General features: G+C 30.8%; 1 protein-coding gene across 1 annotated transcript; it reads left to right on the top strand.

Moving 5' to 3' along the window:
• The first annotated feature begins 9,939 nt into the window (after positions 1 to 9,939).
• Positions 9,940 to 22,109, top strand: LOC107437286 (membrane-associated progesterone receptor component 1). Its single transcript, XM_016049223.3, has 3 exons — positions 9,940 to 10,671; positions 18,484 to 18,633; positions 21,111 to 22,109. Exons 1-3 carry the CDS (start codon positions 10,353 to 10,355, stop codon positions 21,248 to 21,250), a joined length of 609 nt encoding a protein of 202 aa, XP_015904709.1. The 5' UTR covers positions 9,940 to 10,352; the 3' UTR covers positions 21,251 to 22,109.
• Positions 22,110 to 22,623: the final 514 nt, after the last annotated feature.

Raw genomic sequence — 22,623 nt, 5'->3', positions numbered from 1 at the left:
TAAATCCTTTTAGGATGAAAGGATTGAAATTGCAATATTTTTGCTTTATTTGAAAAAAAGGTTTTTAGTGCAAACATTTTCGTGACAGCAAAAGGAAAATTCCGACGCAAGGTTGTCGTAAGGTTACATGCTTTCTGGGATGATTTCTGAGCTCAAATCTGCTGTATTTCATAAGTTATTAATAATATTAAGTAATTCTGACGAGTTTGAAGTGAAAATCTGTTTTAGTTATTTATAGATGTATTGTTAAAAAAAAGGTGACATGGTTACTAGATTTAGTAAGAACGCTCTTTTTTGGCAGTCCTGATTCGATCTCTTGTTACTTGCTTATTGTTGTTTGTTCTTATTGCAAGCACCTCACCATCATACTTTAGTGTTAGCATATTGTTTAAAAGCAGCGAGATTAAGTTCCTTTTATAATTATCATTCCTGTTTAAATTTCGAAGTTAGTATATTATTGACAGGGTAAGAAGTGTTTGATGACGATTCTTTTCTTCAAATGACGATTCTTACGTCTTGAAATCGCGGGTCTTAAAATGAAGATTATTATAACGATTCGTTATTAAATTCAAATAATAAATCAGGTAACAAATACATGTTTACAAGAACTACGACTCAAGATAGTTATAAGCCGAATGGCTTCAAAATATACCAGAAACAGTAACCCGGAAGTATAGACAGTCAAAGAGCTTGCTGCTAACCCTAGTTTACAAAACACCGTCCATTTAACAAGAGACCGCTTTATTTTCCGCGTTTTTCTAAAAGGTGTTGTGTTGTCGAATAACAATATGTCATCCAAAGTTTGCTTTACAAATAAAATAATAATTGTAGTAACCACAGCGCCATCTGAACAGGCAGTAGATGCTCAGACTTTGAACCGAATGGACCTTCTTTTTTTCTCCTTCTCATAAATATTCAGATTTATGTTTGTCCGTGTGCTATTTGTAAATTAATAAAAATATTTGGCACTAAGCTTTCCTTTATTTAAACCTCCGATATCTAGCTAGGGCCATCTAGCTAGGTGATAAACACGAAACCTCCTTCAATTGGTGACTTAGGAGGCTCGAGCATTAGATTTGTCAACCACTGAGAATCAATTGCTTCCCTGTGGTTGATGAAAGCTGAGAATGATATGAACTAAAATTCGTTGCAACGGAAAATTACCGAAATAAAAATTAAAAAAAAAACTCCGGCGCGTGCAATAATTTTTTTTTAATAGGTTAATTTCCTAATGCTTATCAGGGTAAAAAAGAAATAAAAACTATTCATGCGATATTAATAGATAATTTTTCAAGTTCAGCAAGAGTGTTTTAAAGCTATTTTTCCTTCATTTTTATCTTATCTCCTTTTTTACGCTTAAAGCAAGAATCGCGTGTTATGATATGACCGATAACAGACTGAAATTTTACTTCAAAAATTATTTTTGCAAAAATGCTGACGTTGCTGACAAGAATGTGTTTGTGATACAGAAATTCAAAAAATTGGCTTATAAATTTAGCATTTCTATTAGTGATGGACTTTTTTTTAAAAGAAATAAATAAATGGTAGTACAGAAACAGTGCAGAACGGCATAAACGCTAATTAGCATTTAGAAAACCTTTAAAAGTCGTTTTATTGTCAGATAAAAAAAATTCTATTGTCAGATAAAAAAAATTCTCTCTAGAATAATAATTAATGATACTACAAAAGAACTTTCAAATCTTTTTTTCAAGCATTATTTATTTCCAGTTTCCAGTTAATTTTTGATTCAGTATAAGTATATACACAGTATGTATAGCACAATTGATTCAAATATTTCAGAATACAATTAAGGAACTGAAAATTTAATGCAGCTATTTCTTTGTATATACATATCTGTTAAAAGTTGTGTCTCCGCAATGCTTCATANTTATAAATACTTTTGTATTAATAAAACCATTAAAAATCTTTCGTTTTCATAAAATGTCTTTGGTAAAGAATAGGTGTAAAAATTCTATTTTGGGCCTTCAAGGATGAAAACATACCACTGAATTATAATTAGATTTATATTTCAAAGAAGGAGTTATTTTTAGAATCTTGTCCCTCTTTCACTTCCATATTAGGAAGCATTAAATGATTATCGATTATGCGTAGAGTTACAAGGTATGTACGACTTGAGCCTGTTTACATCATTCTCTATTAGTATTTAATACAGGAACGATTTTTTTCCCGCGTGACTCTTGCTGTATCATGCATTCATTGTAAGGTCTGCCGGAACCATCCGGAGTTTTGTCCACCCCCTCCCTTGTGGAGAGTGGATGTGAAATGTTATAGCGACCAGCCTACCCGTAAATAAAACTAATGAAGAAATAATTGGCTCACGACTGACTTATTTAAGCTAATTCTAACCAATGATAACAGGGATGTAGCCCTGTTATTTCATACATATATATTCATCGAAAAAGGCAAGTTGGTATGAACTATACGTGGCTAAAAATTTCTACAGCAATTTTAGAAAGGATCAAAATTAAATCTTAATTAATTACATCGTAACTAAGTTTTTATGTCAATAAATATACAAAATTATTCTTAAGTTGTGCTTAACGTATAACTAATTATAACTCTACTTAAAACAGACTAACAAAATTGATCTAAATAAATACTGAACGTATATCTTATTTTTTAGCACTTAGAGAATACCCGAGTTAATAATGTCACATAAGAGAAGTATGATGTCACATAAGAGAATTATGTATCATAACAGTTCTTCCTGTTGGTCAGGCAGAAATTCGCAACACTCTTTTTTGGGTGACAATTTATTTTAAAGAAAATAGTAAGTAGTGAAAATTTTGGAAGATAATCTTAACATACTTCTTAGAGCACCCTTTCTAGAACCCTTTCTAAATTTTTCGTAACGCTGTGTACCACTAATAAAAAAAAATGAATTTATTTTTTACTCTAAAAAATTGCACAGAAGTTAAAAATCACAACTGGCTGTTGACACCACTAATTATTAACTGTTAACTCTGCAAAAAAATAGCGAATAGAAAAACACGTAATTGTAAATTTTCATGACTAGCTTTGTTTTTAAATAAAAAATTTGAAATTTTCGTTTGTTGCAAGATATTTCGCATAAGAACGCGTACCCCCGCTAAACTGCTCCCGTACCCCTGGGGGTACGCGTGCCACACTTTGGGAAACACTGTCTTAGAGAAAACTATGAATGAAAGAGATTTATAGATTTAAAAAAATAAACCTCATTTTTTATAACATAAAATTTATTGACATCTCGAATGGACTATGATACCATACCTGCTTTAACTTTTAACAATATAAAAAAAAAACACCTTTGAACTTTATCAACTTGATAACACCAAGAGAAACCTTGAATTTCGAAATATCATCTGAAATTGATCATTGAATTGCTTTCTCAGGAATAGAAATGTCATTGTTCATCTGATAAACTTGATAATGAAAAACAATGACCTTATTTTTCATATCGGCAACAGCCATTCTATATTTAATACAACTTGCAGAGATAGGTTATATTATGCCTCGCACTAAGAAATTTTTTACTATTTATTTTTTTACAATTTAAGAGGGAAAAAAAAGTATTTGTGTTTTTTAAAGTTCTATTTTTTTTTTGCTCAATGAAATTTAACTTAAAATAAAGATCTAAATTTATTTTCATTCAATAGCTAATTATTATCAAATTCAAGTTATTTTTAAACCATTTATTTTAAGTGATTATTTATTTATATGTAGTGAATATGAAACATCAGAAATCTTCACTCACTTTAAATGTTTTATAATAATTTCCATTTTTAAGCTTAGCAGTACCTATTGATGACATTAATGCTCTCTATAATTCCCCTTTAAAATTACTATGCAGTTAATTACTTTGAAATTACTAATCTATGCAGGTGCTCCGGAAAGATATAAAATCTTTGTCAAAAACGAGGTTGAAAAAGCAATTATTAGGATGATAGCGAGAAAAAAAGAAGATATGAAAATTTTACGAATTACTAATTTACTCTACTGAGGAAGATGGAATTGAAAATATTAAAACCTACTGATGGAAATAGTTGGGATTTGAAAGGCTGTTATTAAAAATATCTCCTTTTAAACTGAATTGTAACTTTCAAATATTTCATTAACACTAGTGATTGCAGAATTTTTATTTTTTCCTCGATTTTATATTATTTGTGACCCCTAATGCTCATGCTTCTTTTTACCTCATTTTTGACAAGGTTTCTCGAAATATGCATATGCTAGCTACTGTGGAAGACCGAAATCTGAAGAAAGTCGACTTTCACCGGTGAATGCCAACAGTCGCATAATCGATTTGAAGAATGCCCGATTTGTTATTTCTGATTTGATATTAATTTATTCATTGATATTTTAATATTTATTCGATATTTTATTTTCCAACTAGGACAGATTAGAAAAAAAATCAGTTTTGAGAATACCGGGTAATGTATAATGCATATCGACCGATGGCATTTAATCTTTAAAAAAATAAATAAATAAAATAATAATAAATAATGACTTTCATCAATGCATCCTAAAAAGTCGCCATGTGCATTTTAGCGTTCTATTACATAACTGTTCTATCATTGATTAATACTGTTTAATATAGGGTTGTGTACAAATTAACTATACCTTTTAAAACTTCAATAAAATTGCTGGGAATCTATCAGGGTGCGTAGTCAGATTTTCCAACAAAAAATAAGCACCTTTTTAAGCACTCAAAGAATATTTTTAATCACTTTAAAAAAAAATAAGATAAAACAATTTTTTAAAAAAACACGATCTCACCACTACAGAATGAAGAAAATTGTGATAACCGCAAGGCAATCACACGTTACCCATTGGCAAAATGGTTCTTTTCCAATTTTTTTCGGAAAAGAAACTTTATTGTGTATTCATCTTGGACATCTTTAACTGTTAATCCTGAACTGCTCGGTACACAATTTCGAAGACATATTTTAAATGCAGCTCAGACACATTCTGTGTAAATTCTTTTGGTGACAGAATAGACATTGAACAGTCAATCGAGATCAGTATTAACATTTTCGGATTGGTACAATGGTGTTTGATGGAAATTGCAAGCTGCATGATGCACCCGTTTCAGATTCACAACTTCATACATGAAATATGATTTGAAAACTAGGCTTTTTTTTCAATTTTACATGAATAGTGGATGAATCATTTAGATTGCGTGGAAGATAGTCTACGGTCTTGTGCAAGTTATTGGGTATGTTGAAAATGAATCCTTTTATCCCTTACTGGTGATCAACATCCAGTTCGCGTATTTGCATGAAAGGGGTTCGGAGAATCACCATTCGCTCTTCGGTAGGGTTCAATTCTCTCAACCACTTTGGTACTTTTGTGATGGACGTGCTTAATGCTTGCGTTTGCGAACGGAGTTCTTTCTTTTTTCCGCTTGTGTGTAACGTTTAAGGCACTCCCGTCTACGTTTTTTGGCTTTTCTAGCCTCCGTAAGTTTAGGCCTAGGCATCGTTTTTTTCTTGCTTCAACTCTAACTTTTTGGGACCGTGTAAATCAGTTTGGACCCACTTTATTTGCGATATTCACTTGAATTAGTATTGAAAATGATCCAGCGTGATCTGTAGGTTAGAATTTCTGATTCTTAATTAGAACAATAAAAACAAAAATATCGTTCAAATGATGAAATTCTCTTTCATTCACATCTCAAGAAGTATTTATGGGATCTCTCTGGTTCCATATCTCAAAAATAAACCCACCAACTTAATGCATAACAAAATCAAAAGTGAAAAAGTAAAGAATTCTAAAAAAATTATCTAACAGCAGCGGTCGCCATAGTAACGCATGCGCTCTGTTTACTATTACTCTTGATTATTGTAGATGAAAAGTGAGGACGCCATGAAATCCAAACCAAGACCCATTTTACCAATAGGTAATAAAAAAAGAAAAAAAAAGAAGATTTTTAATCTTAAAAAACATGAGGCTAGAATATACTTGCTATTTATCCTCATACCTGCCCAGTATCCTCAACACTAATGTTTTTCCTAACCAATCCAAATTGGACAGTAAAATATCGAATAAATATTTAAATATCGATGAATAAATTTTTATGAAATCAGACCTAGTTTATGTTTCGGACTTTTACCAAGGCGACTATGTGATTGTTGACAATCGCCCTCTCCGTTTCAAGTCGATGATCATCAATTTCAGTACGTGTTGATTAAGAAACTCTTACATAAAACAACAAATATGCACTTTTAAATTTCGTTTATTACTCCCTTTTATTAAATTATTATATTTCATACCAATTTTTAGATTTTAATTTGAATATTATGAAGACATGTTTTCTCTTGAAGCTCGTTTGTTTCAAACTTCCTTAGGAACACAAATATTTATACAATATCTTAATGAAATCAGATAGATATTGCAATAGACCAGGGGTGGCCAAGCTCCTTGATAGTCGAGCCATTTTCCAAATTTTGAAATTTTTCACGAGCCGCAATTAAATACGTATTTAAAAGGTAGGCGAAAAAGGTATTCAAATTTTTTTTTTTTAACATAAATTATATTTATTAAAAACGTATAAGTAAGTGTACAAAATATGTGTATTGAATTTAAATATTAAAAATTAAACGTATTTATTTTACTTCCTGATAATTATTTAAAATTTGGTGTATAACTCGCGACAGCACTTCTCAGTAATTCTTTGAGATGCTGGTTAGTTAATACTGATCGGTGTTTGGATTTCACGAATTTTAAAGTGGAATAAAATGATTCACATAAGTGCGTTATTCTGAATATTGAAATAATTCGACAAGCAGACTTTTTTAATTCAGGATACTTCGATTCTGGTACAAATTTCCAAAATTCAGTAATCGACGTCGACTTATTTTTAAATTGTAGAGCTTGATCTTCTTGCATCTCTATTAATTCTAATTCTCCAGGTGCATTTTGGGTCATAATTATATTGGAAATGGAAAACTCACCTTGAATTGAACAACGTTGCATTTAGTCTTTCATATTTGTTCTCAGTAATTTAAAAGACATTTCGAACACATACGGAATGATAATAATTTTTTTTTAAAATATAGCACAAAAATGAAAAGGGAACTCGGGTGCATTTATCGAGAGCCACAAATAATCCTTCAAAGAGCCGCATGTGGTTCGCGAGCCGCAGGTTGGCCACCCCTGCTATAGACGATCGATATTATTATGATATTGTCCCGATATTTTGTTTTATTTTGCTTTTTACTTTATACTCATACTAGCTGGGACTGGCTTCCAAAAATGTTTTAGAGAGCCATAAATATAGATTTAACAACATATATCACTTTTGCCTCATTATTTTGGTAATTTGTGTGCTTAAATACATAAACTAAATTTTAATTGAAAAAATAAACACAAGGAATTACATTTTTTTCTGAAGATGTAAGTTGACTATCGATTATATACAGTGAAAAAAATTGTAGTTGAATCGTATGTTGTCTTCAGAAGGCAATTCATTACTCATAGATAACAAGACTTTTATGACCTGAAGATATTCTTAGAAAATTGAGAAGTTTGAGGGTAAAAACAAAATTGGCTTATTTCGGATATGAATAGAGAGATTATTGTATGAAATATAATATAACAGCCGCAATATATAAAAAAAGGTAACAATTTCATTCGAGTAGTTTGTACCTCAATATGTTTTTTTTCTAAATATTTTATTTAAATAATTTTTAGCAGTTTGTATAAAATCAAATTTAAATTCAACATTTTTAACTTTATAAATTTATTTAAAGAAATTACATAGTATTATTACCTAGAAATTAAGCATTTTTCGAAAAATATTAGCTGAAATAATTGATAAGATTATAAAAAAATAAAATTATTTATATTTATAAATTTATATTATTTGTATTGAACATTATTTTAGATATTCTGATTTTTATACTCACTGTTGATGTAACTTTTAGAGATTTACGTATTTTTAATGTGTGCTTTGTGTATGTATCTACTCTCGTATGCCCTAAAATAGGACGGGGCGAGATACAAATAAACTCATATTTATAAATTGCTATCTTGAAATGTTAAAAAAAAAGACATAAATATGAAAGTTATTTTTCAAAATATACTAACAAAAAGACTTTTAAAAACAAGTTTATGTACTTATTAACTATATAATGCTTCTTGCAAAAGGCTTTTGCTACTCCCAGTAATATGCGAATGTATTGATTTCAATACCAATTTAAATTTTTGGGAATAAAAAATCAGTAATTTTCAAAATTGAATTTTCGATAAAAACCTGGTTGATTGCAGTGAATAAACCGGATATTTTTTCCAACCATTGTAACTCTCTAGAGACTCTTGTCCCGTGACATTGGTCTCCTTTGATCTCCGGTAGTGCTCGTTCACCTGATATCAAAAAAATAAGTATATCACTCCTAAAACTAAATATTGCATTACTCTTCTCTCTTCTTTCACTATTTTCTCTACTAAATATTTCTACTGTTATTTATTGGATGGAAAAAATTACGCAAGGATTTTAAGCATNAAAAAAAAAAAAAAAAAAAAAAAAAAAAAAAAAAAAAAGGAAGAAAGAAAAGAAAAAAGAGATTCTTTTAAAAAATAAAGCTAAAATTTTAACAAACGCTACAATAATTTTTGCTTAACTTACAATCATTTTGTGAATGGGTCGGTTTCCAGGCTATTAATTATTCAGGGGGTAAAAAAGTGTTCAGCCCTTATGGCCAGCATATACATATAAAAGTTAATTAGTCCGTATAAAACTTTTGTAATTGTCTCACTTCTCTCTATTTATAATAATTTACAAGAAAAGATAGGAATATAATAACAATTTTTTCAATATTTTTTTATAGAGAAATTGCTTAAAGGCAAACAAAACATAGGCAAACTATTAAAAAGTGCTTTCTGATACAAAATGCATTAATGCTAGTTTCGCAGGGATAAATCTGATTCCAAGTTAAGTTTCACAGAGTTGCAGACTGATGAGTTGAGGGATAAATCTGATTCCAAGTTAAGTTTCACAGAGTTGCAGACTGATTAGATATCATTTTTACTGATCATTAGTTTTTTGCATGTTATACTTTTATTTTACTGTTTTTATTTAAATGAAATAAGTTTTCCTTTTTCAAGAAAGTTAAATTCCACTGCGAACTAATTGTAAAGACACAGTACCCAGTAGAACACCGAAGGCAAGCATCACGAACTGTGAGCGAATAGATGACCACGCTGATCGGCCGACGAAAGGACCGAGGGTGTGCTGTATCAGTCCTCGTTAAACTGTTATCATTCACGACTACCTCAACTTCATGCGTAGGGGATCGATCTACAAAAGTTGGGGAACCATCCCCTCTACAGAGCATCAGAATTGTGGTGGTGCGATGTAAGTAGTACTACTACTAAAAATTTAGATTTGTTGTTGTAGTTCATTTACGTCGCACTAGAGCTGCACAATGGACTATTGGCGACGGTCTGGGAAACATCCCTGAGGATGATCCGAGGACATGCCATCACAATTTTGATCCTCTGCAGAGGGGATGTCACCCCCGCTTCGGTAGCGCGACGACCTGTGCGCGAAGTCGAGCACTTTACGGTAGAACAGTCTATCGAGGACCAATACCGCACACCGTCGGTCCCTACTCAGACTGATGATCCAAGTGGTTATCCACCAGCACATTGACCGCAGTCAGTGATGCTTGACTTCGGTGATCTGCTGGGAACCGTGTCTTAACGATCAGTCCACGGGGACCTAAAAATTTAGAAGCAACGAGCTTCAGTTTTCAAAATTATTATTTTAAGGTCTATGAAAATGCTATTATTAATAATATTTCTTTTTTTTGGGGGGGGGGAGTGGCTGTTCTGAAAATGGAAAATTGCTTCTGCCCTCAAAATTGACACCCAAATGACAGAAGAGTTTTGAAAGTAAACCGATGCCATACCTCAATAATTAAAAAAATGAGGCAAGTTACAGTGAACGAAGAATTCGAATCGATGCGATCTGTATCAGTGTATTTATTAAAAGAAAAAGGAAACGTTATCTTGTAATGATGTTACTACGTATCAAAATAAATCTTTAATAATATCAAATAAAAAAACTGAAGTAACGTTAAAAACTAATGATATCTTTCTGTTAATCAAAGTATCAAATGAACTGTTTATCTTTCTCCTCAACCCCGGTAGATAAATTTTTCCTGTTGTTCTCTCAGAAGTAGATAATTGTGTTTCGAAACAGTGATTTGCGAATATTGTCATAATTTATAGTTGACACCATGAAATTTGTGAATGCTTCGTTTTTTAACTTTTAATTTATTGACTTGTACCTGATTATAGCTTTTTGATTACCTTCTGCTATTTAGTCGTTATTAAAATCCAATTATAATATGGCGCAAACTCCAAAAGATGTTCCTGAAGAAATAACATCTTCTTTTTTAAGCAACTTAGTTGCTGATATAGTATACAGCCCCCTCAATTTGGCTCTCTTAGCATTGTGTGTATATTTGTTGTATAAAATATTTTATACTCGAAAAGAAGAAGCTTACTCGCCAGTGTCATTACCACCCCCTCTTCCTCCAATGAAAAAAAGAGACATGACACACCAAGAACTAAAAAAATATAATGGTGTCATTGATGAACGTGTTTGCGTAGCGGTGAATGGAAAAATATTTGATGTTACTAAAGGAAAGAGATTTTATGGACCAGGTAAATATGGTCATTAATTTTTGACATTTTGTTAACAACTTTAAAATTTGTTTATTAGGAACCATTTTTAATTTGAGACACATAAAGTTATGTCACTGTAATAGTTTTTTAATCAAATAGTATCTAGCTGTAAAAATTGTAATTGATAGTACTTATTATACAATACAGGGAAACAAACAGATAGAAACACATTGTACTGTCTTGAGAATGTATAGACTGAATTTAGTGTATTTGTTACTGTATTAACTGTTATTTATTTTTATCGCTTTCAGTTTCAGAAAGTGGGGATATTTCCGTATCGTGATCTGTGACGCTAACTATAATCGCTAAGGGGCCAAATAGATTTTAAATGTGCAAATTTTTTAAAAAAAATATGCAGATGTTTGCCCAGGGATGACTTCAAGTTATACCTTTTTTAGTTAGTACCTTTTTGTGATGTTTTTTTTAGTTTCTCGCGGGCCACTGCCCGGAAGTTTCCAAGACTTGGCGATTATTCTGCCACAGATCATCACGATACGGAAATCCCCCCCCCCAGAAAATTTGTATCAATTATATTTTAATGCTACTCTATGTTTTTAATGAGTAGTTTCAATATTTCTTAGAATTTAGGGAATGCAGTAGCTTTTTTTTTCGCTAGAAAAATCAATGTAAAGTATTAAATGCTATTGATGAATTATAAAATTTCTTATACACCTAAATCTGTAACAATTTGTAAAAATGATTTTTTTATGGTAGTTACACAACCACTCTACACATATAACATGTGACAGGCATAGGGATTTGAGACATTCAAAAATTCATGTGTTTCAGAAATTTTGTGTAATGTATACTAAGTTAATGGTACTCTACTGTCCCAATATGCTATCTACAAGTGTCACATTATAGACCTTTAATGTAAGATAATTTATACAAAGATCTTCCTAAAAATAAACTAGGACAAGATGATTTTTCAAAACAAGGATACCTTTAGTTCTGAAGGGCATTAATCTTACTAATTATATCTAGCTAGATTAGTGCTCTTCAATATGGAATTAAAAATACTTAAATAAATATGAGAAATAATGTTAATTTACTTAGCCTAAAAATAAAATGTAGTAGTTATCATAATCTGGGGGATATATCTGCAGTGGCGTATGCAAGGGAGGGGTTTAGGGGTTTGAACACCCCCTTGAGCTCAGACAAAATGGTAAAAATAAAAATTTTAGTAGAAATTACGCGGGAATTATTTTTTAAGACTATATATTTTTATTTGCCTTATGCCTACCATTTTTTCTCACGGTATTTCTCAGAATACTGAACAAAAAACATTTTCTATAATAGGGTTGTACTTTTGAAACCAAATTCAAGTAATATTGTTATGGACTGGTTCCTTTCTGTTCTGCCAGTCGCGATAGTTTTGGAGACTGGCTGTCATTCGCGAGGTCTTTACGCGATGATTCTGGAATCTTAGATGTTCTGTCATCTTTGAGACAATTCGAAAATTTTGGAGATGCAGTGTAAAATTATATAAAAGGGGGAACGGAGTACAATGAAAGTTTTTCTGTTGTACAGAAATGTGATACTTCCGTTGAAGAAAACGTTTCGAGCATAACAAAATCTGATGAATGTGAAAGAGGCCCTCAAAGTGTTACTTCCCACCCATATGACATTGGATTTTTTTCAGAAGATATTACATGCGAGAAGATATTACATTATGTTCTTAAACTTAAAAAATCAAATCAAAATTTAACTAAACAATGTTGTCTAAATAAAAAGTCAAAACTGCCTAGCTGTCCAAATTAGGGAAATAATAGTGCTTTATTACATACTTGAATTTCTTTTAGTAGCTTCAGAAAATTATGAACACCCCCCTTGGAAAAATTCTGCGTACGCCACTGTATATCTGTATCGTGATCTGTCGCGCCAACTACAATCTACAATCGCCAAGGTGCTAAAATAAAAAGATTTTAAACTTGCAAATTTAAAAAATAAATAAATTATGTAGATGTTTGCCCTGGGGTGGCTACGAGTTATACCTTTCGAGTTAGTCTCTTTTTGTGATGTTTTTTTTAAGTTTCTCGCTGACCACTGCCCGGAAATTTCCAAGACTTGGCGATTATTCTGCTACAGATCAGGATACGGAAATCTCTCCGTAATCTGAAGTTACAGGTTTTTGCCACCGCAATCCTTTTTAAAAAGTAAATAAAAAGCATATTTTTTAAAAATAAAAATGGGTCAATATTTTTATAAAAAGGACAGAGAAGGTGGGTACATTTAACTCTGTGTGAAAGTGTGGGCCACCATAATAATTAATAACCCTTATGGAAAACATTGGTGTTAAGTTTGTCTATAGAAAGTTATACTCTTGCCACCAAGTCTAAGGCCATTGAAAAAGTAACCGTGCATTTTAAAAAGGGTAATTTCTCTCTTCCTTTTCTCTCGGCCCAGAGCTAAAACCTGTGATATATAAAGCCAAGATCCCTTACTTATAATAGTTAAATGTTATAATCATAGTCACTGCCACTGCTCCATATGAATAGTGAAGGAAATTCTTGCCTTAGTCAGGATATAAGCTGATATAGTGTTTATAGTGTAGGGTACACTAGTAACAGGCAGTGGCACTTAACATTAAAAAAAAATCCGTACTAAGTATACAGAGCAGTAGCACTTACCCTTGGTTTTGAAACACGTTCTATATTTTTTAGACTCTTGAAGTAACGAGTAATAGTAATTTGGCCAAATACCAATATTCGGCAAAAAAAAACACTGCTGAATACCGAATATTCAGCAGCCAAATGTCAATACTTTTTTTTAAAAATAATTAATAATCCTTATTTTTTTTTAAATAAGTCAATTTAGTCATGATTGAGGAATAATCAAAACTGTTACATTACTGGTGTGTTAAAAAAATTCAATATTCTTGCTGCATCATTTATAATCAGGGGTCTGTCTAGATTTCTTTAAGAGGTATCTATTTTGCGAAAATTTAGACATAATTTGTGAAAATTATATTAAAAAATCAACACAAAACTATGGTAAACTAAGAAAATATATTCAGAAATTGTCATTACAAATAAAAATCATTTATGACTAGTAAATTTCTATTTATATTTTTCCCATATGGCCAAAACCAATTTTGTTATTGTAAAATTTTGGGCTTAAAATTGTATCTAAATTTAAAAATCCATAAAAATCGTTGTCCATCGTTAAATTTCAACTTGAATTTAATAAAAACGGGCATTTATCAGTAGTAGCACTAAAAGTTATCTTCATTATGAGAGCATTCGTGGAGGAAGCGAGTTCTTCTATTATATCATAATAGCAATTCGCGGGAGGGTTCTATTGCAAATCAAATTGCGTAATTAACCGAGGATTTATCCATAAAAATAATTGTCCATCATTAAACAGGGGTGATTGTATTCCGGGTGTACCCCGGAATTCCTGGTTTTTCGTATCATCTGTCCAGGTTTAGAAACTAGGAGCAAGGCGTGTGATTTTTTACGGAAATCTGCATAACTCAATACTATTGATTCGCGGACTTATGCGAATCAAAGCTTATAATCCAACGAAACTTTCACCACACTCTAAAATTTAAATTAAGAATTAAGCTCGACAATCTAAAATGTAAATTTTGAAATCTTCGCTAAATCGCTTTAACAAAACAAGTGATTCTTCCAAAATTTCGATATACAGTGCACTCCCGATTATCCGGGTTAATCACCGGAACAGGGAGCACGGAGAATCGAAAAACACGGAGAATCCGAGAACTCTTTTAATTAGAGAAAAAAATCAATATCAGTACAATGAATATAAAAATTACTGACATTTGCATGCTGTATAACATCAGACTAGGAATTTTCCTTTTAAAAAATTGTGTAATGCGTCTTCGTCATATGTTTTACACATGTTTTACGAACCGCAGTAATGTCACCGTACCCATATAATCTAATAAAATTTCCACAGAGCAGCAGAAATAGAAATTGTATTTCCCTCATTTGCTACATCTTCTGCATCAGTTACTATCATCACAATTTGATTTAACAACATAACGATGTCTTCACCTGTCAAATATGGAAGTCAGTCTCACATGCATCACTTTGAAACCAATCTTCAAAATATTCTTCGTCAAGAATTTCGAAACCTCATATTTCTTTTGCTTGTTCGAGAATACTGTTATCATATTTTTCTTGAACATCTGAAGAAGATTGCTCATCAAGCGATATTATCTTTCTCCTAGATCGTGATAAAGTAGACGATTTTACCTTTGACCATGCTGCTGATATTCGATATACTTCAATCCACTAACGAATATTGCTTTCAAAAATTTGGTAGTGAATAAAATCATGAATAAATTTTTTTTTAATCTTTGAAATGTTTCTCTTTATATTTTTCGTGTGACTCCGGAATGAGCACGGATAATCCGCAAACCGGATAATCCGCGCACGGATAATCGAGAGTGCACTGTATATAATTTTGTTTTGGTTTGTCGGATTTTTGTCGTTTTTATTATTTGAAACTACATCTTAATCTGCTAATATAGCGATTCATATTTACGCGATTTTAATGTCGAACATCGATTTTCGTATTTGCCTAATTTAAATCATTCATTGTAAATCGTATTCAGACTATTTAAAAAACTTACATCTCTATTTGTATTCACGTGATTTAAAAATCCAACATTGCAATTTGTACTTACATGTTTTTGAAATCAATATCACAGTTCCTATTCATTTGAATTTAAAATCAAATGTCCCTAGTCGTATTCACAGGATCTAAAAATCATTCATTGCGATTCGTATTTTCACTTTTCAAAAATCCAATATTGCGATTTGTATTATCGCCTCCCTAAATCCAATATCATGATTTTGCATTCTTAAAATCCGATATCGCTCTTCATGTAAGAACTAGATTTTTTCTTAGTTACTATAAAAGTGTGTTTTATTGAAAGGTAGTTTAATTATAAATCTTAGTTCAAAAATTTATATTGAATATGAATAGTATATAAATTTATATCTTGTTATCAAATTTCTGCTCATGAATTTTCAGGGTTTTTCACTTCCTTTCACAATCACTCCTGATTAAATTTCAACTTGAATTTAATAAAAACTGGCATTTAACAGTATTAGCACTAAAAGTTATTTTCATTATGAGAGCATTTGTGGAGGAAGCGAGTGCTTCTATTATATCATAATAGCAATCCGCGGGAGGGTTCCGTTGCAAATCAAATTGCGTAATTAACCGAGGATTTATCCATAAAAATCATTGTCCATCATTAAATTTCAACTTGAATTTAATAAAAACAGGCATTTAACAGTAGTAGCACTAAAAGTTATCATCATTGTGAGAGCATTTGTGTGGGAAGCAAGTTCTTCTACTATATCATAATAGCAGTCCATGGGAGAGAGTTCCATTGCAAATCAAATTGCATAATTAACCGAGGATTTATCCATAAAAATCATTGTCCATCATTAAATTTCAACTTGAATTTAACAAAAACAGGCATTTAACAGTAGTAGCACTAAAAGTTATCATCATTGTGAGAGCATTTGTGTGGGAAGCAAGTTCTTCTACTATATCATAATAGCAGTCCATGGGAGAGAGTTCCATTGCAAATCAAATTGCATAATTAACCGAGGATTTATCCATAAAAATCATTGTCCATCATTAAATTTCAACTTGAATTTAATAAAAACAGGCATTTAACAGTAGTAGCACTAAAAGTTATCATCATTGTGAGAGCATTTGTGTGGGAAGCAAGTTCTTCTACTATATCATAATAGCAGTCCATGGGAGAGGGTTCCATTGCAAATCAAAATGCGTAATTAACCCAGGGTTTATCGTTTTTATGGGAATATAACAACAAATTTTGAAAGGGGAGAGAGGATCTGAGAACTTGCTTTTTTAAAAGTATTCTGGAAAACTACCATTTCACCTTAAGTTAAATTTGTGGAGGTACAACTAAACAGTAGTAAATTTGCCCTGTACAGACCCCTGATAATATAATACAACATACCAATATACCACTGGATTCTAAATTAGTGCCCTGGTATTACCAGGGCACTAATTTACAATCCAGTGGCCTTTAAAACAATTCACTCTCTTTCTTAAAGATTTTTTTCTTATCTGTAGCTGGTCCCAACTTTAATATAGGCTTTTATTTCTTTTATTATTTGATACCTGAGGTAAAAAATTTTAAGATTAAAAGTTTCTTTTTATTTAAAAAAGTTCTAAACAGGGGAACGGGTTATGAAAGGCCGCTAAATTGGAAAGTTGCTAGCACATACCTGCCAACTTTTACGCATTTGGCGTAAAATTTTATTTTAATATTTAAAGTGGTAGTAAATATATACTATTTTTTCTTTTATAAACTTATTTTTTAAATGATTTTGATCACCACTATTCTTAAAAAAGTTAAACCTATACATTAATATGTGTTACTATCATGGTTGTCAGCTAAAGATATTTCAAATTCAACATATTTTTTTGCTCACAATTGAAATTTTAATTTCATTTTACTACCACTGGGAAAAATCATAATGGAAGGGATCAAAAGTTGGCAAGTATGCTAGCAGGATCTCGGAAGGTTCAGAAAACAGAGATACAAAACAGTTATGGTTAAATCCCAAATTTTCATCTTTTTTTTAAAACAAGTATTAAGATGGAAGAAGCAAAGGAAAACTTGTTTTGGATGAATTCAGAGAATAGAGTGCGTGGCCCTAAACAAACATTCCCTTTACGGTTGTTAAAAATTTGGCGGAATTCTACATTATTTGGCGATTTTTCGCTTACGTCCAGCTAATGGGAAATACCAATTAAAAAAAAGTTGTCTGCTAAGAAAACAAAAATTGATGCTTATTTATGTCAGAAAATCATCAAAATTTAGATTGGCGGTTGACTTAGCTTGCATCACCTAGGAAATAATTGTAATTTGCACTTCAATAATGCCCAGAGCCAGCTCAAGTATAATTTAAATGCTGTAGCTACTCTGAAAGTTGTCAGAATTTCATTTTACGATTCTTTCCTTCTGAAGATAATGATACATAAATGTAAATAAATTTATTTATTTTCAATTCTAAATGCTATATTGTTTTTCATTGTAAAGGAAAAATGAAGTGTGAAAGATCCACCTGTGAATAATCGAGTCTACTGTTCTTTCTAATGTGAAAATGTTATTAAATGATATTTTTTTTATTTCTTTATGATGTGCAGTGTCAAGTATGTGTATTTAGAGCAAAATTTCAATGATTACTATTTAAAAAGCAAGATTTTGAATTTTATTTTTGTCTAATAAGTATTTAATTAGTGAAGCAAAAGATTCTGAAACTTCTAACATATTTTTTTAGTAACTTAATGCTTATATTAATTTAAGGACTTGTATTCTATTTTTTTTAACGGGAAAGAAATTAAGCGCTAGTATTATCTATTTGTTTTATTGAAAACCAACTTAGCAAATAACATCTGGTGATATATCCGAAAAAGAAGGGACAAAACAGACAAACTTTGGCAATATGTGAAATCATATGAAAAGACAGATATTGACCATATGTATATATATATATATTTTTTTTTTGAAATTTATGTTGTACACCTTTCAAAATGTTAGTCCTGATATTATTTTGACAGAATTATTGAAACATATGTATTATTCTATTAAAATATTTGATTATCATAAATCCAAATTTTCAGTATCAAAAAAGTTTGTTTCTCTTCGAGTTAATTAATTACTTTTGTTAACAACAATGATCTACATTAAATTTTTTCTGATTTTGTTTAATTCATTTTGACTTGTAATAATATTGTTCTTTGCAATAAAATAAATTATTCTTTCTCTAGGTGGGCCATATGCATCATTTGCTGGCGGAGATGCAAGTCGTGGTTTAGCTACATTTTCAGTTGAGGTTCCAAAAGATGACTATGATGATCTCTCAGACCTTAATTCTATGCAAATGGACAGTGTTAGAGAATGGGAAATCCAATTTCAAGGTATGTGGTATTTAATCTCCTTTTCCGACCTGCCAACTCTCAGGCATTAGGCCTTAGTATTAAGCTTTTGCTCGGGCCTCCAAATATTTTCTCCAGGTTTTTTTCTAAATAAGTGTATGAATTGGAGGATTTTGTGAATACAACCCGACAACTCCTTATTACAGATAAGCGGTTTTGTAGTTCGAGTGTGTTTAGTTTATCGTTAATTCCTTTTTGAACTTTACATACAATGTTTGATGCTGATAAACCTAAAAAAAAGTATAAAATTTTTAACAAAGTGTGCACGGATCATCTCTCTTTTAAGAGTAATATTTTATTTTAAAGGATGCTAATATATCTGAGAATAGAATAACTAGCTTCAGAATATCTTCATTCTTTTGATGTCAAAATAATGTCAATTTAATAGCAAGAAAATGAATGCCTGCAGTTGTTGGCCTGGTTAATGCTGGTGGTATTAACTATCCCTTACAGCAGTGTTTCCCAAACTTATGAAATTTGTGTACCCTTTCTAAATTTTTGGTAACGCTGTGTACCCCTAATAATGTAAATACATTTTTTACTATAAGAAATGCACAAAAGTTAAAAATCACAACTGGCTGTTGACACCACTAATTATTAACTGTTAACTCTGCAAAAAATAGCCAATAGAAAAATATGTAATCATAAATTTTCATGGCTTGTTTTGTTTTAAAAAAAATTTTAAAATTTTCATGTGTTGCAAGATATTTTGCATAAGAACGCGTACCCCCGCTAAACTGTTCTCGTACCCCTGGGGGTACGCGTACCACACTTTGGGAAACACTGCCTTACAGCGATATGCCTGTGAGAAAATATCCAGCCACTTAACAAAAATCCAAAATTAATTATATTCTTCCTTGTCAGACATACTTTAGAGAATTTGATAACTGGGAAGAAAAGTTTATAAGGATTTTTTTTATAAAGTTTGTAAAATATGCTCTATTGGTTACTTAGTTTCAGTCATTACTTTTTAGGGGTAAGAGAATTTCTTATAAGAATCTGAATTTATTGTTTTAATTATTTTTTATTGTTTTAATTAATGTAATATGTCGTGGTTGCCAAAACTCTCTGGCTTTTTTAATTTCTTAAGTTCGCAAGTCTGACTTTTTAACAATGTGTAATTTATTTATTTTTGATGTTTGCAATTAATTTGTGCATTAAATTTTTTTTAAAGATTTATTTTTTAGGCTATTTGGGACTTATTCTTAGTCAGAACTAATTGAACTGTAATAAAAGTGACATATTATTAGAAACATATGTTTTATTTTAGTATCATATTTATTTAGCCTGTGCTCTATTCTACAAACCCTCAATACAGAACACCTTATTATAATGATTGATAAGTCTTATATGTTATTCCACAAATACACCCTATTATTTTTGCACCTCAGCATCTGTTAAAAAACTAATTGATCCCTACAGCAATCAAACTAAAAATGTATGTAACAATCATCTGTCCCATGGTGACATGTGGCTGAACTTTGACACAAAAAGATAAATAATTTGCTAATTTTTGAATGAAAAATACTTAGAAAACATTTTGGCCCAATACAGCTAGCTAATAATTATTGAAGAATAAGAACTAATGATGAACTGGACGCTCTAATCAAGCATAGAAACATTGTAAAATTCATCAAAGCATTAGGGCTTTCATAGCTTGGTCATATTGAGAGATCACCTAGCAACCAATTGGTAAAGATCTTGCATTGGAAGCCCATGTGCAATAGGGCAAGGGGCAGACCAAATAAAAGATGAAGGGATGATGTTTTGAATGGTTTAAAAACTTAAGAGGACTCCAACTGGAAGATCAAGGTCTGGGACAAAGCTGTCTTGTGAAACATTGTACGGCAGGCTAAGGCCCATTCTTGGTTGTAGTGAAATAAAGAAGACAGTAATAGTATCTGCTTGAGTTATGAGCACAAACACATTTTAATTTATGACTTGTCCCAAAGTGGACTGATCGTTAAAACCCGGTTTCCAGCAGATCACTAAAGTCAAGCATCACTGGCTGCGGTCAGTGTGCGTGTGGCTGACCACTTGGATTAGTTTGCATAGGGACCAAGGATATGAGGTATTGATTCTCATTAAACTGTTCTACCGTAAAGTGCTCGACTTCGCATGCAGGTTGTCGGGCTACCAAAGCAGGGGTGCCACCCTCTCTGAAAGGGATCAAAATTTTGATGGCATGTCTTCGGATCATCCTCAGGGATGTTTCGATGCCAGATCGTCGCCAATAGCCCATTGTGGAGCTCTAGTGCGGCATAATTGAACTACAGCTACTAATCTATGACTTTGAAATTTCTGCTACCAGGCTAATTATGTAAATTCAAATTTTATTGTATTTCTTATGAATAAATATTTTTTTAATTCAAAGAAGTAATTTTTTATTTTGTTTAAAATAGCTGATAAGATATTTTTAAAAATTATGATGACTGATATGTAAACTTTTTTATCAACAGAAAAATATCAGTATGTTGGCCGTCTCTTGAGGCCAGGTGAGGAACCCACTGATTACTCAGATGAAGAAGACACAAGCCAGGACCAGAGCACTGAAGCAGCTCAGCAGACAAATCAACAGTCTTCCAAAAAAGATGAATGATTTTGTTGACAATATTTTGTATTCTCATTCTTTTGGAGAAAGTTGTTCTGCTTTTTCTTTTACTAAGATTTTATATTAAAAGATAGCTGCTAGAAGTTCTTCACAAAATAATTTTTTTTTGTTTTTGTTTTGTCTAAATTTTTGTCATGTTTCTTTTTTCTATTTTGTTACTTTTGCACTGAGTTTTTGTTGTATTGTAAATTTTGTGGTAAAGTTGTTTATACAATTATTTTTGAAGCAAAAGTTTACAAATCCAGTTACTGGTTAATGTGGTTGTTCATGTTCCTGAGAAAGATATACTTTAATTTTGCCATCATTGGGAGGAATTTTCAACTGATCAGTATACTAATAGTAGACAACTGTTTCATTTATTTTTTAAAATTAATATTATTATATTATTTTAAAATTATTAGTATTAAAATTTTTTTTAAAAATTGATATTAAAATTTAACAAGGAATAAAAAAATTTTTAGATTATTTTGTTGCTTTCAGTAGTATGTTATATTTACTTCTGAACAAGTACCATTTAATTTTGCTATTAACATTTATTGTAATAAAAATTTTATTATTGGAATATAGATATTATATCTTAGATAACAAATGAAATCGGTTTTTTTTTTTCCCGAACATAATTTTTTTTTCCTCAAGCTATATAAAAAAAAGTTAATAATATGGTGATATAATTTTTCTTTCCTCAAATTATATCACCATATTATATATTTTTTTCTGACTTTATGCTGCCTTAATAGGTGAGAAATCTAAAAAATACCGTTCACTTTAAATGCCGTTCATCATTGATGAACTCAAAATATTAAAATTTACAATGAATTAACACATAAGTATTTTAAATTAAAATGAATTTTTTTTTTGCATGTGATTAATAAAACTCCTTTGATTACATCAACTTATGAATGAATTTGCATCAATAAGTTTAGTTTCTCCATTAAACAAAAAATTTTTTGTATTGAAATAAATTTTAGCTAATTAAATATTGCTGATAAAACAAGATAATATGATTTAACGTGTTATGTGTGATGAAATAAATATATATATAAGATTAGTATTGAAATGTATTTGTCAGAGCTCACATTGTTAAAAATTTTTTGTATTGCTTCATTGATATGCAGGTTTGTCTATATATATATATATATATATATTTGTTCTATTAAAAAAGGTATATGTTGTGCAGATACCGACTGTGTATAAAAAGTTTGCAGAGAATGTGTTAAAAGCTATATATTTTTACAACATAAATATGTTGTCCTCAGAAAAGTGATTGTATGTGTAATTTTGTAGCTCATATTATGTTTTCTATTACTGAAATTGCGCTTCATTGAATATAAAAATTGCTTATGTCTAACATTTTAAAAATA

The sequence above is a fragment of the Parasteatoda tepidariorum genome, chromosome 4 (genome assembly GCF_043381705.1).
Source record: "Parasteatoda tepidariorum isolate YZ-2023 chromosome 4, CAS_Ptep_4.0, whole genome shotgun sequence".
Classification (NCBI taxonomy): Eukaryota; Metazoa; Arthropoda; class Arachnida; order Araneae; family Theridiidae; genus Parasteatoda; species Parasteatoda tepidariorum.
This window is presented reverse-complemented; position numbering and strand designations above follow the sequence as displayed.